Source organism: Zea mays, chromosome 8, assembly GCF_902167145.1.
Source record: "Zea mays cultivar B73 chromosome 8, Zm-B73-REFERENCE-NAM-5.0, whole genome shotgun sequence".
Taxonomy (NCBI): domain Eukaryota; kingdom Viridiplantae; phylum Streptophyta; class Magnoliopsida; order Poales; family Poaceae; genus Zea; species Zea mays.
The window spans coordinates 58,236,780-58,260,603 of record NC_050103.1 but is presented as its reverse complement, the minus strand read 5'-3'; the positions used below and the strand labels follow the sequence as shown (position 1 = coordinate 58,260,603).

Sequence of the window (23,824 nt, the reverse complement as noted above, 5' to 3'; positions counted from 1 at the left end):
GATCCAGGCAAATCCTAGCTGTAGTCAAATCTCAGCACATGCATTCCACGCACATCCTTGAAGCGCGCCGAAGGGCCATCTTGTGTTGCCAGGCACGCCCCAATCTCCTCTGAGGGATCAAAATTGACTTTGCTAATAGCCTGACACCTGAAGGGCCAACTCCAGGTTATCCTAAGATGAGATGAATAATCATGATCAGATGGACACTGGGCTCTTAGATTTTCACCTCATTGTCGGATGGTCCAAGTACATGCAGTGTGGGTTGCCAGTCTTGCCATGATGCAGGTGGGTGTATTATATTCTTGCCTGAGTACCCTGCTTCCTATATAAATTTCTAGCATTGTGCCTGCTGAGGACCACCCACACCAAGAGCAAAATCATACGCCACGCCTTGTGAGTTCTGTCCAAGGCTGTGACAGTTCAGATTGTAAGGATGAAGCTTGGGAGCCCAAGCCGAAGGACAGGAGGATTCAGCGAAGCCCTCAAGGAACAAAGATCAAAGCTTTATATCATCTCGCGGTGTGTTGTTATGCTGATCCGGTGGCATGACTGACGAAGAACTTTTTTTTTTGCTATTGAATTTTGTTTCCTTTTCACAGTTCTTGGTGTTTTTTTTCTGCTACTCCTACTAAACAGATCGGGAAATCTATACTACTTATTAAGGCTCTAAGGGTAGCCTGCCTTTTCTCGTTCTGCCGTCGGTGAATCTGGGCCGTTCGCTTCGTCCAGGGCGATCCGACCGTGCTCCTCCCCGCCCCCTCCCCCGTCCCAGCCGTCCCTGCCTTTGGCAACCACCCCGCCCCCACCCATCGTCGTGCATGCACCGCCCCGCTCACCCATCGGCGGCGGCGCCCACGAGGTCGATCCACATCCACCGCCAACAGCCCGCCATCGCCACCACCCGCCTCTGCGCCGTCTCGCCGTCCACGTCCTCGCCCTCCCCCATGGGCTCGTTTGGCTTCGACGCGCTCAAGGAGACCTTCTCCGTGGACATGTCGGCGGCCGGCGCGCGCCCGCTCCGCATCCCGCTCGTTGCGCCCTTCACCATCGCGTCCTCGCGCCTCGCTGCGCTCTCCAACATCGTCGTCGGCTAGGGCGAGGCGCCATTGCTGCCCTCCGTCACCGCCGCGGGCCGGGCGTGCGCCGCGATGCCCCGCCGTGGGCGCTCTGGCAGATCCGTGAGTCAATCGGCCACCCACACCTCGCCTCGCCTCCCCGGCCATGCCCACAGTCCCCCCGCCCCTGCCCCAGCCTCTGTATCCATCCCACGTCTGCTTCCATGCTCTCGCCCCACCGCCCCCTCCTCCCCGGTCCCGCACGCGATGCCCCGCCGTGACAGTCGTCGCCCAATCAACGGCCTCGCCCTCCTTCCTCCATCGTCCCGCTCGCACGAATCTCGTTCGCAGTGACGCTATCGCGGGCCTGCGGTGCAAGGAGACCGCCACACTCGCCGTCGGGGCTTCCATGCTCTCCTCCTGTCACGACGGCGGCTGCGGTGAGCCCCGACCCTACTTCATTCTCGAAAGCTTGGTCGCGGCCGTTTTTTTGACCTCCGTGCGGGATCGGGTGGGTTGGTTTTTTTTGACAGACTGGTGAGGCTGGTGGCCTACGCCTTCTACGATGACCACTACAGGTGCAACCCGCCACATGACGCCATCGTTCGGTATGCTGTGCAGCTGTTCGACATCCGCGGTGAGCCCCGACCCTACTTCATTCTCGAAATCGTAACTGGCGCCCACATCCCTCTCTATTCCATGGCGGAGCAGGATGGCAACGCGGGGCAGAGGCCACCCGACTCCGTTCCGGTAAGATTCATTACCTTTTGATGGGTTGGTTTGGACTCTTCAATTTCTAGGTCCCGCTGGAGGCGAAAGCTTGCGAGGTAGGAGTACGCTTGGGCTTGGAGGCTTGAATCCTCAGGGTTTACCAATTAAGGGTGTGTTTTTTCTCGGACGATTGACTTGCAGTGTGATGCTTGCGTTAGGGCTTTGACGTTTTAGTTTGTTCTCTGACTGGGTTATTGTGGTGGTTTAGCTTTGGAACGCGTTAATTCGGGCCATGATGAGGTTATTCCGGTGGTTCGATATTGGATCTCGTTAATTCAGACCCTGAGGAGTTTGTGCGGGTTGATATCCCCAACACGCTAATTCAGTAAGGACGCCTCAGCTATTGCTAATTGCAGGAACGATCGCTATTAACATCTCTAATTCAGAAAGGGGGCAGTGATGAGGTTGTCGTTTTCTTTGTTCAAATCGTCTCAATTGCTAATGGAACGGTCAACCCAGGTCAAAACAAAATAAGAATGGTCATAGTTCTGATCTGTGTTTGTTCTGAACTATCTGATTTGTCAATTTGTTGTGAATGGGAAATGGGTATCATAGGAAGTAATAGCTGTAAGTTTTGTGTCATGGTGTTAATATATTACCATCTCACTTCTGTTAGGTGGTTGGTGTAGGGGATCAAAATACTAATCAGCATCAACCATTTTTTCGATGTGCCAGCCACTTCTCACTATTGTAAGTCAAAAACTCATGATTCTGTACAGAATTAGCAGTGTCAATTTGTTATTATTCTTAAGTTCATAACCTGCCTACATGTTTTCCCTGCTGCTTACAGGGCTCCTTTAACATATACTAGCGCATATGGAGGCATTCCAGTTTTTTCCCTTGGAAATTGATGAGATGCAGACATAAGGAACTGACATAGTTTCTCATTGATTCTCATTTTTCTTGATGGCCATTCAATTGCTTTATTTCTGTTTAGACTTATTAATGATTAGTCCTATGGTTGTATTTGATTGTATCCTTTTTCATTTAAGGCCAGAGCAGGAGTGGAGATGGCGCTGATTGACGCGTTGCTAATAGCATTCGCATACCTCTGTGGAGATTATTTGAAGGAGCATCGGATAGTGTGACAACTGACATCACGGTACGATTACCTCACTGCACTGACTCCTGCTCCTGAAGGCTTTTAAATGCCATAACCAAAATTTTATCCTGATATTTCACTATTCAGATTCCAATCGTGACTCCAATGAACCTGCTCAATTGGCTGCCGAATACCGCGGACAAGGGTTTCAAACTCTGAAGCTCAAGGTTGGGAAGAACTTGAATTCAGATATAGAAGTTCAGAAAGCTATACGACTTGTCCATCCAGATTGCTCATTTATTTTGGATGCGAATGAGGGATACACAAGAAATCAAGCAATTGAAGTTCTCGATAGACTAAATGGTATGTTTTATTTGGTAATTTATCCATTTGATCAGTTTTCAATTTTGTATCGCATTTCAAAATTTTTAGAACATAGGGAGCATCAGCATGCTTGGTAGTTGGCATTTCTTAGTCTTAATTTGAATGTGTTCACAGCTATACTGATATACAATTCTCCAAAATGTTAATGAATATGTTCTCAACAAGTATGATATTGCATCAATTGGATTTAGGAATTATGAATAAGTATATTATATGCCCTAGCATTCTGAACTCTGTACCTAAATTTAGCTTTATTTCTCTAAGCCTGTTTCATTCAGTTACCTTGGCCGCAACAATTGTAAAGTAAAACTGAATGCTACAAAAAAATTAGTTCTCTTTTTATGTATTTTGATTGTTCCAAGCAGCATAATTAATTACATAGTGATTTTGAAGTGTTCTTTTCAGTTAGTCAGTACTTTGATGTATATTAGGATTAATCTCTGGTGTTTAATACAGTGTTTTGTAGCGATTAATGGTGTTGTCTCAATGAACTCATACATGTGTTTTCTTCGATCGTACCAGGAATCAAATGTTGCTGGTTAGATTCATTTATGTTTTGTTCGTGCTCATGGTGTCTTGTAGAATAGATAGAGTGTATGCATGTGTTCTCTTCGGAAAGTGTATTTTGGTGCAACAACTCCTATTTTTGAACTCAGGTTGATGCTTCTGTTTTTTAATAATCTTTCAATGTGTTGTGCATGAACAAATCAACTGAGTTTTCAAGCGACGGCCGATGGGGGATACGGGATATGGCGACATCGTCCCCCTCGACCCCTCCTCCATCCCCGACGCGACGGCGCCAGCCTGCAGGTACGGTTCCCTTCCCACTCCCCAGGATCCATGTCTCCAGTTCTCCACTCCATTGTTCAATGTCCACTACTCCACTGTCCACTCCACGGCTCCAATAGGCCAATACTGGTTCATCTCTACAGGTACATGACTAGAGTCTAATGCTAGGCAGCTACTAGCTGCTAGGTAACTCTGTAACTGTAGTTGGGGGCTTGGGGCTTGTGGCCTTGTGGGTGCTCGACTGTCGACTGCTCGCTTGCTGTGCTCGGATTAGATTTTAGACTTTAGATTTAGACTGTTGCTCTGTGCTGATTTGCTTATAGCTTGAATGATGAATGTTGAATGTTGCTGCCTCGAATTTAGATTTAGAGTTTTGGACTGATGTGAGGTGATGTTGAATGCTGATGATGAGCAAACCTGTGCAGGTGTTGAATGCTGATTTGTTGTGGCCTGTTACGTCTTCACCAGTTCATATATTAAACTTGAAGAACCACGTGGTTGAAGAAAAGCCTACTGAAAATGAGTAATACATCATCTTCGTCAAGTGGTGAGTGATGCAATTAGCCAATTACTTGAATTCTTGAACTGCTATGATGACTGACACTGGAATATGCATGTAGGTGAGCGTGCTATGGAGCGACAGAGGGCAAGGGGTCTATCTTGGGTTGGTTCTTTTTTCTTTTCTTTTCTCTTTTCTGTCAACACAGAGTCACTTTTACTTATTAAAGAGATCCTGCCTGTTTTAGTTCATCATTAACATATCAGATGATGGTAAATGGTTGATGGTTATGTTCGATTTTACTACTGTATATATCTGGCTATTTTTAACCCTAATAAAACCAGCAACTCTAAATGTTTTGTCGAATACTGAAAGAAACTATTGTACATAAGCTGAGGTTATTTGGAGAATGATAAAGTGGTTATTTAATGCAAACTTTTTTTTTGTTTCTGTGTCCTTGAGGTATATGAATAGACATGGAATTTCCCCAGCGAGATGCGGGAGTACCCGCCGCACACGGCCACGGCTTTTAGTTTAATCCATTACTGTATATTGATCTTTCTCCTGCTGCTTTTAGTTTAATCGAGAAATGTCAACATCACCGGCTATCGTCAGCTATACATTTGATTATTGTTCTCTAACGTGAATATTTGATTCAAAATAGCTCTCTTATGGCCTTAGGTAGGGCTTGAAGGCAGTGCCAATGGGCAGTGGTGGATAAGCAGTATTGGCAAAACACTTGATGAGGGGATATCCTTCCACAGAGTTGGTTCAAGGCAGTGGCAGGACTACTTATTGCTGCATGGTACTGACTAATCATGAATCATTTCTTAATGACATATTATAAATTTATGTTCACATGATTATTACAGTTTGCCCTTCCATACTTATCCCATACTTCCACATTCTGTGTGTCATGATTATCTGAAGGGCAACGAATGACCTCAGGCCACATGTTGGTGATGTTGATGCTGCTGCAGTGCCATGTGGCTTGGGGCGCGCTATTGGCAACAAGGTAAGCGATTATCTAGGCATCTTCACTTTTTTTGTTTTTGATGAAGGTACCAGGTATCATCTGTTTGATCTGTGTACTACCACTAGGCATCGCCTAGCCTCTCTCTTCTGCACAATATAAAATAACAAGAAAATGTTTGCATAAAAAGGGAAAAGAGAGGGTGGCAAACTGCATGCCATATATTAGAGTTAGTGCAATATAGATTCAGTAAACTTATTAAAATGTGCATTTATTAGGGTATCTCTATCTCTACTACTTATTAAGGCTACAAGGGGTAGCCTGCCTCTCCCTTGTTCTGCCTTCCGTAGATCTACACCATCCGATCTGACCCCTCCGCTCGAAGCCTCCTACGTCTGTCGATTTTCTCTCGATTCCAACTGCGCACGATGCCGCCCAACCATCCTTCCGCACCTACGCCGAGTTCATCCTCCTCAATTCAACCTAACACAGCTCCTCCACCGCATCGCCAGCCTCACCTTAGCGGAGTACCTCTGCCTCCTCCTCAATGCCTAACCCCCACCGCCGTCGGATCCGAGATCCTGCCCTCGTCCTTCATCCTTCTCCAATCTGCTCACCGGCGACGATGCGTGCCCACAACACGCCATGGACAGCAGGTGGGCAGGAACGCCTTCTATGCTGGATCCTCTTCTCCCGTGGTCCTTGACACGCGAGCGCGAATCTTCTCACGTTTTATCTTAAATATTTATGATTCAATTTGTTTTCTATAGTGGTGTTATGTTATAACCCCCATCATTTTTTAGATAGACCGCTCCTGTTTGCTTGCTTCTACTTTACAGTGTATATTATCTTCCATGTTATGAATGTATTATGTAAGCTGTTTAAGAAACAATGGTGTCCACTGTCCAACATATCCTGAAGTCCTGAACAACAGGGCTTGATGTATCTTACCTTCGCCATCTTTCCTGATATGCAGCATTACATGAACTTGATCCGGTGTTCAAAAAGTTTTCTTTCTCAGAGAGTGTTGCAAGCTTGTTCTCTTCTTTAGGCTACAAGAGGCCTGCAGTCATTCAATCTATGTACATATTTAAGGTAGATTGTTTGGACTCTATTTTTGCTAACATTATATGTTATTTCTTAAATTCTTAGTTTCTTCTTCTTCTTTTTGATAGCAACCAGGTATTGGTGGTGAGGTTGTGCCGCACCAGGATAATACATTCCTTTACACGGAACCTCGTACATGCACAGGGCTGTGGCTTGCACTTGAAGATGCAACAATCAACAATGGTTGCCTGTGGGCAATTCTAGGATCACATAAAAGTATTTTTAACACAATTACTTTATGCCTAAGAACGTCTTGAAAGGCAGGACTGTCTAAGTTTAATTTTTAACTTTTGTGTTTTGTATTAGAGGGTTTGGTGAGACGTATGGTTAGAGATGAAAATGGTACACATTTTGATCGGCCCTCCCCAGTCTATGATCAGAAAGAATTTGTACCGCTGGAAGTAAAATCTGGTGCTTTGGTGGTTATACATGGAGATCTTATACATCAGAGGTGATTCTCCTTTATATTGCTAATTCTTCCTACTTGAGATGTATTGTTTCAAATTAATAGTGTTATGACTTTTTGTGTACAGTTTTGAGAACCTTTCTCCAGCGTCAAGACATGCATTCAGCTTACATGTAGTGGATACTGAAGGATGTAAATGGTCCGAAGACAACTGGTTAGTTCATATTCATAATGGTATTATTGAAGAATTCTTTATTTATAATACTATTTTGATTTTCCATTGTCCGTAGAAGGTCTTGGCATAATTGACTATCAGTATTATTTGAGTTTAAATGCTTATAAATTCTGTATTCGATCTTGAATGGGATGTGGCTGGTACTATTTTCCTTCTGAAATCAAGCTTGTGACAACAGAATTATCGCATTGGTATCTTTGTATGATACTCCCGTTCATAAATATATGACACCATTGACTTTTTTGAAATCTTTGTCCACTCGTCTTATTCAAAAAATAATGAGTTATAATTTATTTTGTTGTATTTTGTTTTATCACTTAAGGTAGTCTGTGGTTGACTTAAAATTTTACATTTTTGAATAAATATTTTGAATAAGAGTGGTCAAAGGTTTCAAAAAAAGTCAACAGTGTCATATTTATGAACGGATGTAGTAGTTTGCAGTTTTCATCACTAAACATTGACAAACAAAATAACACATTTTGTGCATAAAGTTGTCGGTTGCTTATTATGTTTGCTCTGCATCTTATTAAGTTCCTGATCTAGACAAACTTATGATAGTATGATGTTTCAGTTGACAATGTTGCTCTTTGGTAAGTGTTGGGGCGAAGGCAAAGACGCCACCCTTCGCTCGAGGCCTTCGCTGCAGCCGCTGGTCCGACAGAGACAAAGCGGGCAGGGACACCCTTCGCAGGACTCGGCACTTTGACGAAGGCCTGCGGCGACGTCCTCCCACGGCGCGTCCTCGTTCAGTCCCAAGGCCCACGTGCGATCTGGCCCATTGTAACGGGCCCCGCGTGGCCGCCTCTGTATTACGGGCCTAACTTGTAAAGGAATACTTGTAATTACAGTTTGTAACCCTGCTTTATGGGAATATTCTGGGGATAAAATAGGTGTCTGAGGGCACATGCGTCCTTAACACAAGACGCTGGGCACTCAGACACCTATAAATACCCCCGCACAGTGCCCGTTAGAGGCTAGATCAACAGAGCTATTGCCCCCGTGCACGTAACCCTGTTGTCACCACTGTTCACCCTTGTTGGCCTACTTGCTGCTGAGTGCGAGTGTCAACATTTGGCGCCCACCGTTCGTGCTACGACAAAACCACCCGCGATGGCACCCAAGAGAGCTAACCCCAAGGCTGACGAGGCTGCGAAGGCAGCACTGCTGGCCGCAAGAAAGGGCAAGGCCCTCGTCCTCACCCAATCCACCCACCAAGAGCCCACTGAAGACAATGTTCCCCACATCGGCGAAGACGACACCTTCCGCACCTGCGGAACCGAAGGACAGTCACAGCCGCCCCCAGGCTTCGCCCCACTGGAAGGCGCGGACCTCACCGAGGACGGTGAGGTCCTCGGCGTCTCAACAGAAGAACAGCTGCAGCTGCGCGCCCTGCGCCTCAGGAACCGCAATCTCCAGAGGCAGAAAGAGATACTGGAGGCCAAGCGCCAGCGTGTGTCCGCATTAGCCAAAGTGCGGCAAATGATACGCGACGAGGAGCAGAAAGCCCAAGACCTCGAGCGCGAGATCGCGCTGATGCAGCGTGAAGGCCACCTCGGTCTACAGCAAGAGCCACCCCTCCAATAGCGCACGCAACCGGAGGACACGCGCGAAGGCCACCTCGGCCGGCAGCATGGCCCACCCCTGCAGCACCGGGCGCAGCCGGAGAACCCGCGTTTCCCCCAGCATGACTACATCTCCCAGCACGGCGCGCCATTCCAAGGGGTCAACTACCTCGACGAGCGAAGTCCCCTGGCGCCACACCTACAAGTGATGCCTTGGCCAGCTAACTTTCGAGCGGGGGCATACCCCAAGTACAACGGCAGCACCGACCCGGCGCAGTACATCATGAGTTATCAAGTCGCCGTTGCATCAGCCGGAGGAGACGACGCCACAATGGCGAAGTCTTTCATCATCGCACTAGAGGGCCCAGCACTCACCTGGTTCACCAGATTGCCTCCGCTGTCCATTGATTCGTGGAGAAGTCTCAGGGACAAGTTCCTCCTCAACTTCCAAGGGTACCGTCCAGACACCGACGCTTTGGCCGAGCTCTCGCTTTGCAAACAGCTGGAAAAGGAGACTCTGCGGGAGTATTACCGCAAGTTCTTAACACTCAAGTCGCAGCTGCCCTCTGTCGACGATCAGATCGCTATCCACTACGCCATCAATGGCCTTCGGGCCGGCGTCCTCTACAGCCATTGTATCAGAGATCCACCCAAGAGCTTGCAGGAGCTATATCAGCTCTTCGAAAAATATGCCAAATCCGAAGAGCTCCACCAGCGCAAGGTTCCGCGCCGATTCTATTGCCTTTTCCACGGCGAAGACTGCGCCCACCAGACCAAAGACTGCCCCGAGACGAAGGCCACCAGAGACAGAATGGCGCGGGCGCAGCCAGCCGACAATCCCAGAATTGTCGCGCATAATTACCAGCCACCCCCTCCACCATATATCCACGCTCCCGCTCCGCATCCACCGCACCACGCTTACCAACACCATCAGGAAGTACAAATCGTACCTCCACCCCCACCACCACACCAGCAACATCAAAACATCCCCCATGCCCCAAAGCAGGAAGACTTCGCCGATCAACCATATCGCGGAGTCATTCACATGATAACAGGGGGGTCTAGCACTGACGTCGACACCAAGCGGCAGAAGCGGGACCACTACCGCAGCATCAACCATGTCGCCGTCACTGGCCCAGTCGTGCAGACGATGTGGTCCCACATACCGCTAACCTTCGACGCACGAGACGTCGACCTGCGCAGCGCCCCCCACATCGACGCTATGGTCATCAATTGCAGCGTGGCAGGCTGGGACTTACACAAAGTCCTAGTCGACAACGGCAGTCAGGCGGACATCATCTTCCTCCACGCCTTCGACCGCATGGGTATAAGCCACAGCTTGCTGAAGCCTTCGGACAACCCGTTGTATGGTTTCGGCGGCAAGGGCACTTTTCCAGTTGGCAAGATAGAGTTGCCCCTCTCCTTCGGTGTAGCGCCCAATGCCCGAAGTGAGCAAGTAACCTTCGACATTGTCGACATGGTATATCCATACAACGCCATCATGGGCCGGGGCTCCATCAACAAGTTCGAAGCTGCCATCCACGGGTTGTACCTATGTATGAAGATACCAGGCCCGCTAGGCGCCATCACAGTCTACGGCAACCAGCAGACGGCGCGCAACATTGAGCGGGACTTCGTGCCCGGTCAGAGAAACATACACTATCTCACGACCCAGCGCGAGGTCCCTGCGCCAGCCAGCCCAACCGACAAGCAGCACGACAAGGCACAGTTGCAGTGCCAAGACGGGACCAAGACTGTCCCCCTCGATCAGGCCACGCCCAAGCAGACAGTAACTATCAACGAAGACCTCACCTCACTTGAAGAAGAGAAACTTCTCTGCTGCCTGGCCAAGAATAAAGATGTCTTCGCCTGGTCTGCCCTCGATCTGGTCGGAGTCAGCCGAGCCATAATTGAGCACAGCTTGGGGATTGACCCTTCGGTGCGACCCAAAAAGCAGAAGCTTCGCAAAATGTCAGACGAAAAGACAGAGGCCGCCAAGGCGGAGGTGCATCGCCTCCTGGAGGCTAAATTCATCGAGCCAGTGGCTTACCCCACGTGGCTCTCCAATGTTGTGATGGTGCAGAAAAAAAGCGGAAAATGGCGCATGTGCATAGACTTCACCAGTCTCAATAAGGCCTGCCCAAAGGACAATTTCCCGTTGCCGCGGATCGACAAAATAGTCGATAGCGCGGCCGGATGCGAGGTCATGTCCCTCCTCGACTGCTTCTCCGGCTATCACCAGATATACATGAAGGAGGAAGACAAGGCTAGCACCAGCTTTATAACACCCTTCGGCACTTATTGCTTTGTCAGAATGCCGGAGGGTCTCAAGAATGCCGGATCCACCTTCTCCAGACTCACCAAAACAGTGCTCGAGGGGCAGGTCGGCAGAAATATATTCACATATGTGGACGACATCATCGTCGCCAGCAAGAATAAGGAGGACCATCTCGCCGACCTGGCAGAGACATTCGCGAACATGCGAGATGCACGACTCCGCCTAAACCCGGAAAAGTGCGTTTTCGGTGTTCGCCAGGGCAAGATATTGGGCTACCTGGTGTCCCGCCGCGGCATCGAGGCCAACCCAACCAAGATCCAGGCCATCGTCGATATGTCGCCTCCGCAGTCCGCCAGGGACGTCCAGCGCCTGACAGGCAGGATGGCCGCTCTCAACAGATTCATCTCCAGGTCCGCCGAGCGAAGTCTCCCCTTCCTCAAAACACTCTGCGGCGCGAAGGACTTCGCTTGGGGACCGGAGCAAGCAGCGGCCTTCGCCTCACTAAAACAGTACCTGTCGGAGCTGGCCATCCTCACGAGCCCCGACTGCTCGCTCCCCTTATTGCTCTATGTCGCGGCTTCGCCGCACGCAGTCAGCGCGGCACTGGTACAGGAGCAGACAGTCGAGGGCGCAGTCAGACAGTGCCCTGTCTACTATGTCTCCGAAGTCCTGACACCGTCCAAATGCAACATGACAGAGCTGGAGAAGATTGCCTACGCAGTTGTTATGTCCTCGCGCAAGCTGCGCCATTATTTTGAAGCATTCAAGGTCCGAGTCACCTCAGACAGGGGGCTCGGCGAACTATTCAGGAACCCGGAGGCATCAGTGAGGATTGCCAAGTGGGCAGCCGAACTCTCCGGCTACCACATCAGCTTCGAGCCCAGAACAGCTATCAAGTCGCAAGTCCTGGCAGACTTCGTCGTCGACTGGACTGGGCCAGTAACACAGCCGGACCCATCCACAGAAAAGGTCTGGACTATCCATTGCGATGGTGCATGGTGTCATGCGGGGGCAGGCGTCGCCGCAGTCGTCACCTCGCCAGCCGGAGTCAAACACAGATATGCAGCACGCCTCAGCTTCGCTCTGGAATCCGACAAATGTACAAACAACATAGCAGAGTATGAAGCAGTCATCCTCGGCCTCCGCAAGCTAAGGGCCCTCGGAGTCACCACATGTATCATCAAAACAGACTCCAAGATAGTTGCCGGTCAGGTCGAGAAAGACTATGCAGCAAAAGACCCCGCCCTCATGCAATACCTCGCGGCTATCCGAAGTCTCGAGAGACAATTCAAGGGATTCACCCTGCAGCATGTGGATAGGGCCAAGAACGAGGAGGCCGATGCCTTAGCCAAGGCCGCCGCCAGGGGCGAGCCCCTGCCCTCCGACGTGTTTTTCCACACCATCGGCACTCCAGCTGTCCGGATCCCCGAAGGGCTCCAGATAACTAATGATAGCGAAGGCCACCGTATAGTCAACCTAATCATGACAGAAGACTGGAGGGCACCAATAACCCTGTTCCTACAGGGGTACTATCATCCAGCCGACGTCAGTGAGGCAAAGCGCCTCAGACATCGAAGCCGGGACTTCGCTCTGATCGAGGGCCAACTGTACAAGAAAGGGGTCAGTCAGCCAATGCTCAAATGCGTCACCGAAACCGAAGGCATGCAGATCCTACGCGAAGTCCACAGTGGCACGTGCGGCTCGCACGCAGGGCCAAGGGCCCTGGCTGCCAAGGTGATCCGACAAGGGTTTTACTGGCCCGCAATGATCTGCGCCGCAAATCGGGTCACGAGGTCCTGCGAAGCCTGCCAGAAGTTCTCCCCTCGGTCAGGCAACCCCTCGCAATATACAAAGCTGATTGCCCATACATGGCCTCTCCAGCGCTGGGGCCTGGACATCGTCGGGCCCCTGCCCACCGCTCAGGGGAACCTTAAGTTCGCCTTCGTAGCTGTCGAATACTTCACCAAATGGATTGAAGCGAGGGCTGTTTCCACAATCACATCAAAGACTGCCCAAAAATTCTTCTGGCAGAACATCGTTTGCCGCTTCGGAGTACCGTCCGAGCTAACAGTTGACAACGGCAAGCAGTTCGACAGCCAAGATTTCAAGGATTTTTGTTTCTCCATCGGCACCAAGCTTGCCTTCGCTTCAGTCTATCATCCGCAGTCCAACGGGGTCGTGGAGCGCGCCAATGGGAAAATATTCACAGCTGTCAAAAAGATGCTCCTCGATGAAAGAAAAGGCAGATGGACCGATTTATTACCAGAGGCAGTCTGGGCGCTAAACACAACCGAGTGCAGAGCGACCGGGTTCACTCCTTTCCGCCTTCTATACGGATCGGAGGCAATGACCCCGCAAGAAATAAAGCATGGGTCCCCGCGTACAGTTCCGTCAGCCGTCCCCGACGTGGATGAGCCAACTTCAAAAGATCTCATTGACGGAGACCGGGTCTTCGCCCCACAGGCCCTAAACAAATATCAGGCCCAGACCAAAGCATGGCGCGACCGCGCAGTCATCCCGAGGGAGTTCAGCGAGGGGGACCTCGTACTCATCCGAACAGCTCGGACGGAGTCCAAGGGCAAGTTGGAGCCCAAGTGGGAGGGCCCCTTCATAGTCAAGTCAAAAGCTTCCCCCAGCGCTTACAGGCTCACAACGCCAAACGGCGAGGACCTAGAGCACTCCTGGAACGTCGACAACCTTCGCAAATTTTTTGTTTGACCCATTTAGGGCTGATTTCGCCCTTGTAATTCGCCGCAAACAATCTTGTACCGGCCCGCACTCTTTTCCTCCCGGGGGGTGAGGTTTTTAACGAGGCGGAGCCATGTAATATATGTGAGAAAAATCCCCCGCAAAAGCATGTGTCGAAAAAAGACCGCAACAACGGTCTTCGGCATTCGACCAATTCGAAGTCACCGCGAGGCTAAGCGCTAGCCACCCTCGCGTGCGACCAATCCGCGCAGAAGTCGCCTAAAGGTGCAGCCGGACTTAGCACAACAAGTGCGCAAAAATCCGAAGTCTATCGCGAAGACTATCCGCGCAGAAGTCGCCTAAGGGTGCAGCCGGACTAAGCACAACAAGTGCGCAAAAATCCGAAGTCTATCGCGAAGACTATCCGCGCAGAAGTCGCCTAAGGGTGCAGCCGGACTAAGCACAACAAGTGCGCAAAAATTCGAAGTCTATCGCGAAGACTATCCGCGCAGAAGTCGCCTAAGGGTGCAGCCGGACTAAGCACAACAAGTGCGCAAAAATCCGAAGTCTATCGCGAAGACTATCCGCGCAGAAGTCGCCTAAGGGTGCAGCCGGACTAAGCACAACAAGTGCGCAAAAATCCGAAGTCTATCGCGAGGACTATCCGCGCAGAAGTCGCCTAAGGGTGCAGCCGGACTAAGCACAACAAGTGCGCAAAAATCCGAAGTCTATCGCGAAGACTATCCGCGCCGAAGTCGCCTAAAGGTGCAGCCGGACTAAGCACAAGCGCGCAAAAATCCGAAGCCTATCGCAAAGACTTCGCAAGAGCCGCCTACGGGCGCAGCCGACCCAGTACAACAAAAGCAGAAACGACACCAAGACCAATCATAATCATGCTGGCACAGCATAATCAATCACACCAGACAAAGTACACAACGCCCTCGCAGGCACAGGCACGCGAGGGCACACAACTCCATTTTACAAGCCCTTACACATACACAAGCGAGGGCACCGCGCCCTACATCGGCTCAACCTTAGGAATAATCCCCATCTCTCTATAATTAAACAACATTATCCTGAGCTCCTCACCCGCAAAAAGGCTTCGCAGCTCCCCTTCCCCTGCACCCGCGGCGGCCGGCAAAGACAGCAGCTCCTGCCGACCAGCCCTGCTAACGCGAGGCCGGGCCCCTTCCTCCGCGCTAATCCTACGCTTTGCAACCGCCCTTCGTCGTCGGTGCCCGGTGCTAGGACCGGGCACGTCTGGCGCGTCCGCAGCGTGTGGTGCAGCCTCCGCCGCAGCCACGTCCAAGGCCGCAAAATAATCCAAGTCCCCCTCCGAAGACTCCTCAGTCCACTCAACCGAGCTCCCAGAGTCAGTAAAATCAAAAAACTCAGAAACAGACCCACCATATTCATTTCCATCTTCCGCGGTCGAAGCCGCCAAAAACTCAGTAGTAGCGGGTGCGTGCGCAGGCCCAAAATCTTGAACCTGCGCAGCAACCAAAATTCAGTACAACATCCAAAAATTCCTCAACCCTAAACACCACCTATGCCACCTGCGAAGGCCCTGCCGCTGCGGGAGCCTCCGCCGAGGCCTCCGCCGCTGCCTCCGCCCCCACCTCCGCTGGATCTTCAGCGCTCGGCACAACAGCTACGGGGGCATCGGGCGCGCCTTCGGCCACCTTTGGGGGAAGGTCTTCGCCGGCCGCAGCAGGTGCAGGGGCGCCTGGTGCATCTTCCGCAGTCTCCGGGGTCGGTCCCGGGGCGACTCCAGTCGCGGCCTCCGCAGGGGTCGTCTCCGGGTCAGGCAGCGCGCTGTTCAGCGCCCCGAAGTCGTCCACCCACTCGCCGCGCTCCGCCTAAGACAAAACGCACAAAAATTCAGCAAACACACGCACAGACCGCATCCAGCAAACGCCGAGCAAACGACAACGTTACCTGAGCCCTCGCAGCCTCGGCCCGCGCCCGGACCACCTCACAACCGTATGAACCCCACATCCGGTCATAAAGGGCCCCGGCGGATTCCTTCACCACGGGGTCTTCGACCTCAAAGATATCTCGCCCAAAATCCTCATCTGCCTGGTCGAGGGCCTCAAAGTGCCGGCAGCCTTCGCGAGAGAGCGCGTTCATCGCTGCCTCGCAGGTGACCAGGGAGGTGAACAACATCAACCCCGCCAAGACAGTGGGGAGCTCCTGCAGTTCCTCCTGCACCCATTCCAGACAGCGAAGTCTGGCCTCTCGCTCCGGCACCTCGAAGTCACCCGTCCGCACACCCAGCTCGCGATATGCAGTCATGAGCTGTGTGCGCGTCCGTTCGGCCTCCGCTCGCATCGCGGCCTCGGCCCCCTCCGCGCGGCTCTCCAGGGCAGTAAGCCGCCGCTGCAGCTCTCCGGCGAGCTCCTTGGCGATATTGCCTTCCGCCCGCGCCAGCCTGGCCTCCGCCTGAGCAGCCTGCTCTTTGGCGACGGCTTCGTTGGCCTCCCTCCTCTCCCCCGCCAGCTGGCGCCGGAGGTCAGCCTTCTCCTTCTCCAGGGCGGCCACCTTCTCCGCCAGTTTGCGGCACTTGCTGTCGGAGGCCGACTTCTCACGGACAGCGTCAGCATGTTGCGTCCGAAGTCTCTCGACCTCGGCAGACAAAGCTGCCGTAAGGGCCCCCGACGCGGTGCGGCTGGTGAAGTCAGCCACCTGCAGAACACACGTAAGGCCGTTGCGTAAAAAAAAAAGAGGGGGGGGGGGGGGCGGGGAGGGCATAGCTCGGCGGACCTGACTCAGCGCCTCCGTCGCTCGACTCAACGCCTCCGTCGCTCCCTTCAGCCGGCGGGTCGCCACGCCCGCCTCGTCCCAGACCAGCGCGAGGGCAGACACCTCGCCTCCGGCGCCAAGGGTCTCTCCCCCCGCCTTCGGCGCTGGCGCAGCCGTCGCGATCGCCGCGCCAGGCACAACTAGAGCAAGCGGGCCCTCGTCCGACCCTGCAACGCGTCAACAAATTAAAAAAAAAAGAAAAAAAAATATATATATTTATATAGACTTACCCCCAAGATAGTCCTCCACATTAATCTCGGTGCCGAAGTCGGCAACGCGTTTGCCGGGCGGCGGTAACGTTCGGGCCGCCTTCGCAGCCTCTGCCACTCCGCTGACAGACGGCACCACCTTCGTCAGCTTGGGGCCTCCGGCGCCCACCGTCACCTCCGGCGCCTTGCCGGGCGCAGAGGCGCCCACCTTCGCCGGCAGCGGCGGCTTGCCTCCGCCGGAGGCCTCAGCCTTCGCCGTTCCCCGCTGCCTTTTCGGCCGGGCTTCGTGAACCCTCACAGTCGCCTGGCGTTTTCGCGCCGCCCCTTGGCGATCCTTGTCCATCACTGCCCACACAACATGACCGATATTTCGCCCATAAGGAAAAACTCTCCACCGATGAACCATACGAGATGTAAAACAGTCCTCCTCAGCCGCGCAGGGGATAGGAATGTCTTTAGGCCAACAACCCCCGGTAACCCTCAGCATCCGAGCCGAAGACTCCCGGAGCTCGGGCGAAGACATCCTCTCCCCCGGGGCCGCACACGTCCTCATTAACTCTCTAGCGAAACTATCAGACACCCCAAGTCTTCCCATCGCAGTACCTAATTTTCTCTTTTTCGAGGAGGCGGCGGCCACCAGCGCAGGGTCGCCTCCAGTCTCCACCGCCGGTTTCTTCCCACGGCGGTCCGCTTCGTTTTGACCGGGGTAGCCGTCGTACGGCAGTTGATTTAATTCGAAGACCCTGTTCAAACGTTCATTTGACCCGCGGATGTCAAAGCTACGCTGGCCTTCCGTCCTCGGCACGTAACGCCCCACGAGCCGCACCGCCAAGTCCTCCGCATCACGCACAAAGGCGACCGGGTCACGGTTTCGCAAATTCAGTGCGAAGGCAGGACTTCGCACCACCCTTCCTCCGTGAAAGGGCATCTGGCGAGGGCATACTTCGCCCAGCGCCCAGCCGTGCGCCAAGGGCCAGACCCCGTACGCCACGAACTCTTCAACTAAATCTCGACCGCTGCTCTGACCGGCGGCGCACCGAAGGGCCCCTTCGTCTGCATCCTCTTCTGCCACTTCATAAGGCGGATACGCAGAGTAATAGTGAGAGCACATTAAGGACACGGGGAGCCCTTCATGGCCTTCGACAGTAGCCTCAGCAACATAAAACCAAAATTCATTCCAATTGCCCCACTTGTTGCGGGCGCACGGGACCAACTCCACTACTGGCATTGTGGTCTTGCCGGTCTTCGGCGTGAATGTGCATGACCCGAACTGGGCAACTCCGTCCTCAACCATCCTTTTCTGCCAATGCAAACAATAATTCTTCGCAAAAACTTCAACTGACGGCTGTCCGCCGTACGAAGTCGTCGCCCAGACATACTTCGCCAGCGCCACTATGGCGTTCGGTGTCAGCTGATGTATTTGAACGCTGAATCTACGCAGGACTTCGCCGACAAACCGGTGCGCAGGCAAGCGGAGTCCGGCGACGAAGAACGCCTCGAAAACAACCAACTCGCCCTCCGGCTCGGGGACTTCCTCCGTCCCCGGAGCACGAGCGACTCCGCCGCCAAAGTAGCCCAACCGCTGCATATCTTCAATACGGGCTGACGTCATCCGTGACACACCAAATTCAACAGAGTCGCCGGCGCGCAACTCCTCCACCATCACGTTACTCAACGTCTCCTCAGACGAGGCGGCGGCCGGCGGCGTGGCGTCGGCGGAAGAAGAAGAGGATGGCATGGCTACGTACCGTCGTCGGCGGCGGGCGGTCTGCTTCACTCGAGCCAGAACGCCGGCGAGCAAAGGGAGCAGCGGAGGAAAAGGAGCAGCAAGACGGCGGGCGGCTAGGGTTTTACGGAGCGCGGAAGGCAGAGTTCAAACAGCGCCGCCCCCGCCCCCTTTTTATAGGCAGGGCGCGGCTCTTCGGGAAACCCGCAATCCGACAGGCCGCGACGCTTCGGGAAACCCGCAATCCAACAGTACGCCGTCCATCAACGGTCACATCAAAAACCCCCGCGGAACCACTTCGAGCGAGGGCAGCGTCTCCGCCATCTAGCGACGTCTTCGGCACCAGGTGACTTTGTCGAACTGGTCCCTCGGAGGGCAAATGTTGGGGCGAAGGCAAAGACGCCACCCTTCGCTTGAGGCCTTCGCTACAGCCGCTGGTCCGACAGAGACAAAGCGGGCAGGGACACCCTTCGCAGGACTCGGCACTTTGACGAAGGCCTGCGGCGACGTCCTCCCACGGCGCGTCCTCGTTCAGTCCCAAGGCCCACGTGCGATCTGGCCCATTGTAACGGGCCCCGCGTGGCCGCCTCTGTATTACGGGCCTAACTTGTAAAGGAATACTTGTAATTACAGTTTGTAACCCTGCTTTATGGGAATATTCTGGGGATAAAATAGGTGTCTGAGGGCACATGCGTCCTTAACACAAGACGCTGGGCACTCAGACACCTATAAATACCCCCGCACAGTGCCCGTGAGAGGCTAGATCAATAGAGCTATTGCCCCCGTGCACGTAACCCTGTTGTCACCACTGTTCACCCTTGTTGGCCTACTTGCTGCTGAGTGCGAGTGTCAACAGTAAGTTGACAATAGTGGTAACAGTATAACGTGGGGGAATTAGGGTAATGTTTCAACAATATAGGTGCACCCATTTTTTATTATGAAACGAGGCCACTACTATGCACATATATAAGGGGCTCAAAATTGTAAAATAGTGATTATGACTAAAATTCCCTATATATTCACCCCTTGTAACACAAGTTTATGCCCCCACAAGGTAAGCATATCTCTGTCCAGTTTGCTCTATCTTTGTCACTGATGTACACTGAGTGTCGTCATAGATTTTATATTTCCTCCGTTTTTCTGACAATTCCTTTTCTTTTGTAGGCGCAAGCAAGCTACGCCTACAAAAGAAGCATCTGCTCTTTACGCTGCTCAGTCTCATCTCGTGCAAGGCGAAAGGTAAGGTTCTTCTCTCTACATCCTTCGCTCCTCTTGAATCCCACTTTAAATCCTTTCTCATAATGCTTCATTTTATCGCTTCTGCTAGATTTCTCATTCCGGTGTGGTGGCCCAATCCCTTCTACGTGATTACAAAGGGCAGCTTCATTTCATCCCTAGACTGTTGTCGTCCCAATTTCTTGCCCCACCCTTCATCTTAGTTTCTTGCTCGTTTCAGCCCTTTTTCTATGTGACACACCCTATGGTCCATTCACCTTTGCGTTGTGCAGGATTACTTCAGTAGATTTTGGTTCAATAGAATTTGTGTATCTTAGTATATTTTGCTTCTGTAATGATCTATAAAGTTGGGACTCATCCTCTCAATTCTACTTAATGTGCTATTCATGACTTTTCAGATTCTTAGGTCGGTGCCAGTTCGTTCAATGCTCATACCTCACTACTGGCAAGGGATAAGGTTAGTCATCTTAAGCATTTGAAAAAATGATGCTGCCATTAATGGCTAAAATGTTTTTTTGCCAAACCTGTGATCAACGATTGATTAAATTAAAAGAGCTTTATGATGGTGAACAACCTCTGAGTGCAGAGTTGGGTGAAGAGCTTGGAAAGACTCAGCCACTCAGGTATCCTTCCAGTCTGAGTCATGTGCTTTTACAGTCTTAGCAAATATGTTTTATTTTGTGTATCATTATCTCATCATGTTCAAATTATCTGTCACTTAAGCTATGGCACAAAAAATTGAACAACTGGGAGTTGATCTGGAGGCTAGGTATAAGGTTACTTGTCTTAAGTAATTGAAAAAATGATGTTATTATTAACAGCTAAGATGTTTTTGTGAAACCTGTTATCATCAATTTGTTAAACTAAAAGATCTTTATGATGGTGAATAACAGCTGAGTGCAGAGTTGGGTGAAAGGCTCAAGTATCCTTCCAGTATGAGTCATGTGGTTTTAAAGTCTTAGAAAATGCAGCAGCAGATGTTTCTTTATCCTCCAAAATAGGTTAGGGATCTTAACTATTTTTTAATATCAATGATCTTAACTGGATCACTCTTTTTCTGTGACTGTTACTAGATATGGTCTAACTTCAGTGGGTACTATTCCTCACTGCTTATAGATGGCAAAGACAGAATAGAAGATGGGAACAGGTCGATGGTACAAAGGTTTAGATCTCAACTGACCCATCAGATGGATGCCTTGCATAAAACCGTATCAAGTTCTGTTGCAGTTCTATCATGCAACAGAAGGACCACCTTAATGAAATGAAACATGAAAGTGGTTAGAGCCGAAGGTCTTGTTGAAAGGTACATTCCCTTAAGAAACTCTATTAGTTTGTCAGATTATCTTGTGTTTAGGATAGAAGTACCAGTTACAGAAGATCCAATAGAAATTCCCTCAATAAAGGTATTTAACAAATTAAAGTATACATCAATTTTTTGTTCATTCAATTTCATATTGTGCTAGAAAGCATTTCTATGTCAAACAACTATAGTTATCATAATGAACTCAAGTGTTAAGGTATTTATTAGACTGTCAGTTTGTATTTTTTGATAGGTTGCAAACTGTGTGCAGGACCATCTTCTTTTGTGTTGTAACAACTATATATTCTTCACGGGTATCTTTCAGTTATAACAACTAATCACTGCTTACATATGGCAAAGACAGAATAGAAGATGGGAACAGGTCGATGGTACAAAGGTTTAGATCTCAACTGACCCATCTGTAAGTAATGAATATTTGTTTTTTTCAGATTTGTCTGGTTGCTGTCTCATTGTAATGTATATCCGTTGTTTTTACATGTTTCTTGGGCAGCAAACGGAGAGGAATTTCAAATTGTGGCAGGTGCTGCCTCCACCTGGTAACGGTGGGCTGAAATACTACGGTTGTGAGCAGTAAATTCGACCAAATCATCTGCTCCACAGAAGCCATCAGCGCCTCGACCGGACAGTGACATAGGTGATCCACAGGTATGTGTCGGTGTCATTATACTAGAGACGACAATGAAATGTCAATTTCGATGTGATTGATCCGTGAATCTATACATAACATGTGTGGCAATTTTAGTTCAATTTAACCAATAAACATAGATAGTAAACTTGGCTGAGACTGATCAAACCCGTGCAAAAGTTCTGTGATAGTCCCTTCTCGGTTTTCTTGTGTCCAGCTTGGTGTCTAATGAACCATGCCATGCTTAATAAATCCATTTGTGTCTTACCAGTAGAACGAGCGACATTGAATATTTTGTAATTTTCCTGGTTTTCATATTACATCTGCGGTTCCACACACATGATGTTTTGTTCATTTGTATCTTATTTATCTTTTTATTTAAGATTTTTTTATCCTTCAAGTACCTTAGAAGGCTGCAATTATTTTGTAGATACTTCATGTACACAGCAAAAGATTTGGAAGAGTGGTTAGAAAATCATGATTCCTTTCGCCACGAGCAGAATTTGGTTCAGTGGACTGAGAAAAAACGGCCATATGTTGAAGCCCTTTTCATCGTGGTTGTGAGTCTATTGAATGCTTTAATGCTCAAATTATCATGTGTCACTTTAGCTTTTAGCTCCAATTGTTTTTGTTCTTCGTGAAGCTATGTCTGTTTGGAAGATCAAAATTATTTTAGGCGTGTGCTATTTCTTCTGTTCCCAATCCTTCCTACATATTGTAGCCACTTGTGGTTCCATTTTCATGCTTCCTATGTACAACGTGGGTGCACATATCGCTTATCTTGGTATTTTATTGTCCTATTCTTTCTTTTTTGTTTCAGTATATTCAGTATGTGCACTCTCATTTTTGCTCATATGGCCCTGCAGGTAACCAATGGTGTCGGTAAGGATTTTGTCATCAACAATGGTGCATGCTCTTGTTCCACGTACGTATTTGGGATGTTTTATTCTCTACTTGCTTTCTTGCTTATAGATTTGGTTGTCCTCAAATGGTTTCACCTAATACGTTTAGTGTCGAACCAAATATTTGCCAGAGTCGTACTGGAAGACGGGATCTCGCTGACGGAGGTAGGAGGGCTGCTGCAGGAGTGGGATGGCAGGGAAGAGCCAGCAGGACAGCATGCCCTGGAGGACAGCCTCGCATCCGAGGATCTGGGGAGCATGCTGGAGTCCATCAAAGTGGAGAGGGCCAAATATTCACTGATGTGCTTTCAGTTCCCTGTTGGACGTATCCACCGTCAGCTGAAGCAAAGGACTCAGGCAAATGGTCGTGTTGGTGCCACCGCAGCCGTCTACTCAGCTGCCATCCTGGAGTACTTGACTGCCGAGGTTCTGGAGCTGGCTGGGAATGCTAGCAAGGATCTGAAGGTGAAGCGTATCACCCCTCGCCATTTGCAGCTAGCTATTCATGGAGACGAGCTGGACACTCTCACCAAGGGCACCATCGCAGGCGGAGGTGTCATACCGCACATTCACAAGTCCCCGATCAACAAGTCATCCAAGGAGTGAAGACTAGGGGAGTGCATCTTTAGTTTAAACTGGACTTCTGTGTGCTCCTGAGCGAGTCCTTGTTGTACCGTAGGTTTTAGTTGAGCTGTTAGGTTGGAGCTCCTTTGTGTAACGCTTGCCTGGTACTGCTTCATTAGTTATTTGGTTATTGTGTTTGTGTTGAGTTGTTAACTTCAGGGGTGCAAACCTGGTTGCTTATTTAGTTATGTGACTACTGCTATTCGGTTTATTTTTAAATTTTTTTGTAGCTGCAATTATACTTATAATATGTTGTTGGTAGCCCTGCGGGGTGCTGGGGGCTCAGATTTATCATCTAAAGCAAAGAATTACTGAAGCATGTATCTGTAGCCTTTTGGTTCTTATAATTGCTTAGGGCTGCTACCTTTTTTGGTTACAGATATACTGCTCTATTTGATTTTTTTTTCATTGAACTTCAAGAGAGTGCGTTTAGAGTTATTGCGGATAACTATGTCACGGATGATGGTCGAACGAGTGTTCTCCATTATGCTCCTGCTTTTGGCGAAGACGATCATTGTGTTTGCCTTGCTGTTGGGATATTTGAGGTTGGAATTCTTTTCTTTAATTCATGTACATTTTCACTAACTGAT

At 50.4% G+C, this 23,824-nt stretch overlaps 1 protein-coding gene and 1 pseudogene across 3 annotated transcripts; both read left to right on the top strand.

Annotated features, from left to right (window-relative positions):
- Positions 1–1,712: 1,712 nt before the first annotated feature.
- LOC103635236 (phytanoyl-CoA dioxygenase pseudogene) lies at positions 1,713–7,934 on the top strand (annotated as a pseudogene). Its single transcript, NR_163178.1, has 13 exons — positions 1,713–1,805; positions 2,443–2,516; positions 2,617–2,928; positions 3,016–4,062; positions 4,467–4,588; positions 4,662–4,705; positions 5,222–5,345; positions 5,471–5,555; positions 6,490–6,608; positions 6,689–6,836; positions 6,927–7,071; positions 7,154–7,240; positions 7,833–7,934. The product of NR_163178.1 is annotated as a phytanoyl-CoA dioxygenase pseudogene (transcript).
- Positions 7,935–20,050: 12,116 nt separating this feature from the next.
- On the top strand, positions 20,051–23,445 carry LOC114711033 (uncharacterized). Of its 2 annotated transcripts, none has more exons than NM_001369849.1 (8): positions 20,051–20,219; positions 20,316–20,385; positions 20,879–21,065; positions 21,427–21,483; positions 21,574–21,728; positions 22,139–22,265; positions 22,575–22,633; positions 22,742–23,445. In NM_001369849.1, the coding sequence occupies exons 6-8, from the start codon at positions 22,146–22,148 to the stop codon at positions 23,214–23,216; spliced, it is 654 nt and encodes a 217-aa protein (NP_001356778.1). In that variant the 5' UTR covers positions 20,051–20,219; positions 20,316–20,385; positions 20,879–21,065; positions 21,427–21,483; positions 21,574–21,728; positions 22,139–22,145; the 3' UTR covers positions 23,217–23,445. The 2 variants fall into 2 exon arrangements, with proteins under 2 accessions (NP_001356778.1, XP_035817460.1); XM_035961567.1 differs by having other exon boundaries at positions 20,110–20,219; positions 22,139–22,268.
- The last annotated feature ends 379 nt before the right edge of the window (positions 23,446–23,824 follow it).

Excerpts from the sequence above, each read along its gene's own strand:
- LOC114711033 (XM_035961567.1), top strand. The coding sequence starts at position 22,146 with ATGTACACAGCAAAAGATTTGGAAGAGTGGTTAGAAAATCATGATTCC. Across the intron at positions 22,269-22,574 it reads AAGCCCTTTTCATCGTGGTT|GTAACCAATGGTGTCGGTAA; the intron begins GTGAGTCTATTG and ends ATGGCCCTGCAG. Across the intron at positions 22,634-22,741 it reads GGTGCATGCTCTTGTTCCAC|AGTCGTACTGGAAGACGGGA; the intron begins GTACGTATTTGG and ends AATATTTGCCAG.